At 39.3% G+C, this 6,943-nt stretch overlaps 1 protein-coding gene across 7 annotated transcripts in view; it reads left to right on the top strand.

Annotated features, from left to right (window-relative positions):
• LRRC3B (leucine rich repeat containing 3B) overlaps positions 1–6,605 on the top strand; it is a 43,274-nt gene extending 36,669 nt beyond the window's left edge. For all 7 annotated transcript variants that reach the window (XM_065669203.1, XM_065669205.1, XM_065669204.1 and 4 more), the window contains exon 2: positions 4,501–6,605. In XM_065669203.1, the coding sequence (XP_065525275.1) occupies positions 4,658–5,437 (780 nt within the window). In that variant the 5' untranslated portion in view covers positions 4,501–4,657 and the 3' untranslated portion in view covers positions 5,438–6,605. The remainder of the gene's footprint in view (positions 1–4,500) is intronic.
• Positions 6,606–6,943: the final 338 nt, after the last annotated feature.

Here is a 6,943-nt window from a genome sequence, read left to right on the forward strand (position 1 = left end):
ACAAAGAGAAAATATGTAGGTCTCTAATATAGGTCTCTCTGAGTGTGGAGAGCAAGGCAGATCTATGTGTGCTGTAACAAACAGATCAGCATTACAAGAAGAGTTCAAGGAAAACAATCCATTAAAAAGACAAGTATTTTCTATTTCAGTGGGTAATTTGCTGAACCTGATTTAAAACAAAATTAGTCAGTATGGTAAAGATCTATTTTAATAGAGACTAGGAGATGAGATTTATCAATGAGCATCTTTGCTACATACCAACATAGTCAATGTCTTAAAGAGGAGAAAAAAAAAAAAAAGCAATAATGTCAGGTCTTCCAAAACTATAAAACATCTCAGTAATTTTCTGGAAGTCAGATAAAATAATGATCTTTTTACAATGTACTCTTTTAATGGATTTTTAGTTATAAAAGTTTAGTATTTATTCAAAGTGCAAGTTTGCTCTAAAACATGTCTGAAAAAAGAGCCCCAGAGAGTCTTTATTTCCTGGGCTTTTCTAATTCTGTATCAAACTTCCGATGCTGGCATGCAGGGTTGTTACTCTGAAGGGTAGCAGTTTACTTAAACTTGGCTTGAAAAGTCAAGTTGGTTTTCTAGGGATCTCTTGAAGGTTTTTTGGGAGCTGAGAGTTTCATTTGAAGGTGTAGAGCTGCACATATAAATATGAGCAGTTGGTAGATTTATATGTGAGTCTGTGGGCTGTATGTGAGGACAAGAGGCACCTCGACATGTGCAGTTCATCTCCAATATGGAGGGCCAGCAGTTACTCACAGGATGCCTTTGGTATTTCGTGAAAAAACGGTGTCATTTGAGGAGGACTGTGTGATCCCAAGGAGTGTGGAGCTCTGCGGTGCCATTTAGGATCTGTTTTCCAATGAGGGTTTCTCCAGGTACTGTGCCTAAAATTAGTTTTTCTGGTGGTTGAAAAGTGACAGACCAGACAGATTGAGCGTAATCACGATGCAACCAACAGGCCACCCCCTGTGGTTATCTGTTGGCTTCTTCCTTTTGCCTCTTCCCGTTCCTGCTTGCTCGTTTGAGCACATAAACTACAGGAACAAGAAATCCCTCTCTAATCATGTAACGCCAAATACAAGCTGTGTGTACAGGTGCTGAGCATCTCTAGTTAGCTGTCACCCCTTTGACATTGCTGGGGTAATGAGTGCAGTCTTTTTCCTCAGGAGATGCGGCTTTGAAGACAAGAACAGACTTTCTAGTATGTTATTAATACAGAAATGGAGTTGCTATCACTGAATTTCCTTCACAGTGCGATGTGTGTGCCATGCAGTCTTTGCACACAACAGAAGGATGATGTAGCTGCTCAAATGCCATGAATGCGCATCAGGAAAAGAGTGATATTATTGATCTCTCCTCACCAGAAGTGTTTGGGACTTCACTTGAAAATGTGTGAGGCCTTTTTTTCCAGGTGGGAAGTGGGAAGGACTAATGCTTCTTTACATCACTCATTTCTTGTGAGGAGGGGTTGCTAGTCAAATACACAATTTAGTGGTATCGCATCCAGATGCTAAGATACAGTCTCTGCACCTTGCTTGAAAGGCAGTCATCTGCAAGTACCTGACACCTGAAGCTCAGTAGAAATCTCACTGTGCATTAAAAGCAAATGTGCTTTCCTTGAGGATTTCAGGATTTGTAAGTTTTCCTATGCTGTTGTATATGAATGGTCTAGAAAAGCTTGAAAACCAGTTTAAATTGCAAAATTATGAAGAATTCTTTTGTGTGATCTTCCCTCTATGGTTTTATTGCCCTGCAATATTTGAATTCTATGTTAGGTTTTCTATGATTGTATGTGTGTTTTATAAATGTACACAAAAAGCCTTTTTATCCTATGCTGTTACCTGTGCTTGAAATATAGCTGTCATTTCTGTGTGCTTTCGTCTACTACTTATTTTTCTTTTTTGTTTCTTGATTTGCAGATTTCTAATTAATTCATGCATTTATTTTAATTCTGCATCTTCCATCCCTTTCTCTGTAGTCTTAATGTTTCTGTCTGGTATATGTCTCTTGTCTTTAGTCTGACTTTGTTACCTTCTTTATTTTTGTTACAAGCAAGAATTAGCTGCTCAAGAAGCCAAAAATCTTCCTTTTATCATTGCAAATGTGAGGATCCTAGTTCTCTTTTCTCTTGTTGCAGTCACTAGGATACCTGTGAGTCAAGAAAGTCCTTGCTGTAAGTTTGTTGATGAAACTTGAAGCTCATCTATCCCTTGGATAAGATATTCTGACCATGGAAGTGAACAAAGTTCTGTTTCCCCTGACTGATGCTCAGTCCCTTTGGGTTGTTTACGGTTAAATTACTGAGAATTTGCTGAGCTTTGTTCTTGCTGAGCTCAGTTTTGTTGACTGCATTTTTAATTATGGGTTTTAACTTGTATTTGCTCTTCCTAACAAAACACTGGGAGTTTTTCTCCTGCTTTTATCTATTTACTTAGCTATCTCTTTTGAAGAGGCATTGCTTCATTAAACACTTTCCTGCTTAGTCTGTAATGATCCTAATTCTTCCACTCTAAGCACATTAATACATTAAAGAAAAAAAGCTTCATTTGTCTTCGGTGGGATGAAGATATTCCATATTGTCTTTGGTGCTTGACACATGGTCTTTGGTGGTGTAGCAGCATTATGGAGGACTTGGCAGGATCCATGGTGTAATTCCAGGTTGGCAGGGTTTTTTCTGCCTGTACTTAAGGAAGTATGATATTTAATAGTCGCATGCTTCTACAAAGTTAAGCATCTGAGACTCCTTCAGGTCTTTGCTCTTTCACCTTGATCCATTCCTGCAGTAGGACTGCAGTATCATTAGCAGGAGAGCACCGTATACAAGTATTAGGTGATGAGATGATGCTCATTCTGTGGTGATGAGCTGACTGCTCGTATACTTTTGGTGCAGCACAGTGAGACACATAAACATGAAGGGAAAGGAAAATAAGTGTTTTTCGATGGGACAGGCATTCTACATGGGGCAGGCTGGGAAAAACCAGCTTCTGGAGCTTGTCTCCTTTTGTAGCAGATTTTTGTCTGATCTTAAGACCAGGCACTTCAGTGACCAAAGAGCCACAGGGAGAAATGGCTAGGGTGCACCCAGTGCAGCAGGCTTTCATATAAACAGAGGTCCTGCAGAACTCCATTGACTGTGGAGGTACTACCGCCCCTCTCTATCCTCAATGGGAGCTTTTCGTGCTCTGCTTACAGCCCTTCTTAATGGTTTCACATTTCCAGGTTTAACTTCACAATTTCTCATTGCTAACAATTTCTTTTTAATTGAAGAGTAGAAGTTTTATGGACTCTAAGTGTAAACTTTCTGTTTAGGTTCTTGGGCAATCTCTCTCTTGATCAATAAATAAGTTGAAGAGTAGTGGTGATACACTACTACTTGCAGTAGCTGCAGTAAGAGCATGCAAATAAGGCTGCAAATATCCAAGCTGCTACAAAGACAGAGGGCATGCACATGAAAGCAAATGTACTTGTTGTGGTTAAAAATTCATATTGTACCATAAGAGGGGAAAAATAAATGAGATTGTCTTTGAAACCTTATAGGTCAGCATTTCAGACTTCTGTATTTGTACTTCAATTAAAGGAGAAAATGGAAAAAGCTTCTGGATATTTGCTATTGTTAAGCCAACTTGAGAAGCTGAAGCAGAACCTATTTTTCATGTGTTCTTTTAGCAAATTGCGTGCCATGAATAAGATGGGTTTTGTTTGGCTTGTACATAGGTTTGTGTGAGTTCTATTTGGTTTGGAGGTGAGTGTGTGAGGTTTTAGCATTGTTACATTTCTTTCTTTTTCTCTGTGATAAATGAAAAATTTGTCAAGAAGACCGGAAGTAGACATTATTTCTGTGTGTTTCACAAAATGCTGGGAGTTACAGGAAATCTGGGGTTCAAAAGCAGAAGGGCACGATGGGGAGAAAAACAAGGCAATGATGGATGTTTGTGGTGTCTTGCAGCAGCATTTGATTTACTTGGGGTTTTTTTTGTTTCCTGGTATAGTAAAAATGTTTCCTTGCTGAAGTACTTTGATTTGGACTTAAAATAGCGTAAATTATTTTGAGATAAGTTCACATTAGCCACCACAAATTCCTTGCTTACTTGTCACTGTTGCTGGAGATCGAGCTCTAAGCTCCTGTTAATGCATCTTCTATTTCAGCAAGGGAAAATGTAATTTAGATTTCTAGCTGTTTTAGAAACATCTGTAACAAAAGCAAGCCAGTGCCTCTTTAATAAGTATTTAAGCCCAAACCTGTGCAATTTGTAATAAATATAGTCTATTCTCTTAAAAATGTCCTTGGGATTTGTGCACTAAATTCAGATTAATGCTAATCCGAGTTACCTACATAAATCCTGTGGTACACTGATAGGACGATAGATCATTTATTCAGTGTTGCATTTCGCTTTGCCTTCATTTTATTTCTATATTTTTAATGAATACAAAATTGAGATTGGAGTTTATAGTATAAGGAGGTTTTTTTTTCCTTCCTTTCTGTAGGTGTGCTTCTGAAATGAGTATTGACCATGAGGAAGCCCACGTGATGGTCCACTAATCACACTGAAGAAAATGAAGCCACGTTTCAGCTTCACCGATCCTTTTCCCACCACTGTCGGTTGAATGAGAAATGGTCGTGTGATTATGCTGACAGCCCAGCATGCATTTGGTAGACCTGTGGTTAACTCGTTCCCTCTCCATGTGTCTGCTCTTACAAAGTTTTGTCCTCATGATACTGTGCTTTCATTCTGCCAGTATGTGCCCGAAAGGCTGCCTCTGTTCTCACTCCGGAGGTCTGAACGTCAGCTGTAGCAATGCAAATCTCAAGGAAATACCCAGAGATCTTCCTCCAGAAACAGTCTTACTTTATTTGGACTCCAATCAGATAACATCTATCCCCAACGAAATTTTTAAGGACTTGCACCAACTGAGAGTCCTTAATTTGTCAAAAAACGGGATTGAGTTTATAGATGAACACGCCTTTAAAGGGGTGGCAGAAACCTTGCAGACTCTGGATTTGTCCGACAACCGGATTCAGAGCGTGCACAAAAACGCTTTCAACAACTTGAAGGCCAGAGCCAGAATTGCAAACAACCCCTGGCATTGTGACTGCACGCTGCAGCAGGTGTTGAGAAGCATGGCCTCCAACCACGAGACGGCCAACAACGTCATCTGCAAGACTTCTGTGCTGGATGAACACGCGGGGAGACCGTTCCTCAATGCTGCCAATGATGCTGACCTCTGCAACCTTCCTAAAAAGACTACTGATTATGCCATGCTGGTCACCATGTTTGGCTGGTTCACCATGGTGATCTCATACGTGGTTTATTACGTCCGGCAAAACCAGGAGGATGCAAGGAGGCACCTTGAGTACTTGAAATCCCTGCCAAGCAGGCAAAAGAAACCAGATGAAGCTGATGATATTAGCACTGTGGTATAGTATTCTGAATACAATGACTACCTTTGTGATGGAAACTAGATTTGGATGTCACTCAAACCAGAGGTTTACTTCTAACATTCATTGTAAACATTAAGACTTCCGGGTTTTTTTTTTCCTGTTTAACTGAGTTATGCCACTGTTGAGCTTTCTAACAGAAAGTTTTGTCTGGGTGGTATCCTTTAATTATTTCTCTGGTGGTACCATAAAGCAAGTGAATTAATGTGTAAACATTAGTTTAGACCCATTCCACTATTTAATAATGAAATTTATTTTTTTAATTTAAAAACCAAATAAAAGCTCAAATTTGAACCATGTAAAACAGAGTAATTTATTGATCAGAAGCTTGTCCTGTGCCCAAGCACACTTGGTTTGATCAGTGTTTGTAAGGTAGAAGAGAGGGGCGAAGACAAAGTGGATTGTGAGAAGTCCAGGATCAGAGGGTCTTGAAGGTGCAAGGAGGGTGCCAGGTGAATGGTAGCCCATTCTGGGGGTTGCTTGCCATGACAGGAAAATGACACAGTGTGGGGAGAGCAAAGTGTCCTGACTGCAGGTGTTATGGGACCGATGTTTGGGTAAGACCCCGGAGGGCGTTTCAACAGTGGAGGAGCCAGCATGAAGGAGCTGCATTACAGACTTCGAAGAGAGGTAAGTGGGGAAATAAAATGGGTTTTCATCTTACACCCACTTGCTGCCTCTCGTGAGCTTCAGGCAGAGTGTTCCCAGCATGGAGAGGACAAGAAGGCAAGAGCAAACTTAGTGTACTGTTCAAACTAGAGTGCGACTAGTGGGGATTAAAAACAAAGGGTTACTTAAATTAGTCTTTTTAATCTATATATTGGTTTGTAACTAAAAGTAGCTTTATATTATATATATTTATATGCTGTCTTTCATAAAAAGCTGAATGAAATGAGTGAGCATACAGACTGGGCGTATCCTATTGTGTGTTAGGAAATATTTTTGTACGATTTTACAGATAAATGCTTAGGAAAATGTAAAGCCCATGTAGTTAAACTCGGCCTTGGTTATGAAATTGATATTTTTAAAGCTCTGCTGTCTTCAAAACCATGATGGTTTTCTCCTTTCATAGGTGAAAGTTTCAAAGGGAACTAATTCACAACAATGTATTACTTTCATCCTTCATTACCATAATAAAATTATACTTGTCTCTGGGTCCGTCCATACAGATCTAGTGTAATTGACGCTGGAATATGGATTGCAGAAGGGTTGATTAAAAAATCTGTAAAATGCTGCTTTGCAAAAACAACTGTTAAAGGGCAGTCTCAAAAAAATCAGGGAACTTCAGTCATAGCTCCCATTAGATTATCCATTATTTCTGTCACAATTATGCTCTTTTATATTTTAGAGGCCACAAGTTTGTTCACCTTCTTTCAGAACATTGTTGAAAGAATACCCAAAATTTGTTTTAAAGCAGGTAAGCAAACAGCAAAATAAAAGATTTTTTTTTAAATACGCACAGAGTCAACTTTTTATGTCATCTTTGTAGGC

The sequence above is a fragment of the Lathamus discolor genome, chromosome 2 (genome assembly GCF_037157495.1).
Source record: "Lathamus discolor isolate bLatDis1 chromosome 2, bLatDis1.hap1, whole genome shotgun sequence".
NCBI lineage: Eukaryota > Metazoa > Chordata > Aves > Psittaciformes > Psittacidae > Lathamus > Lathamus discolor.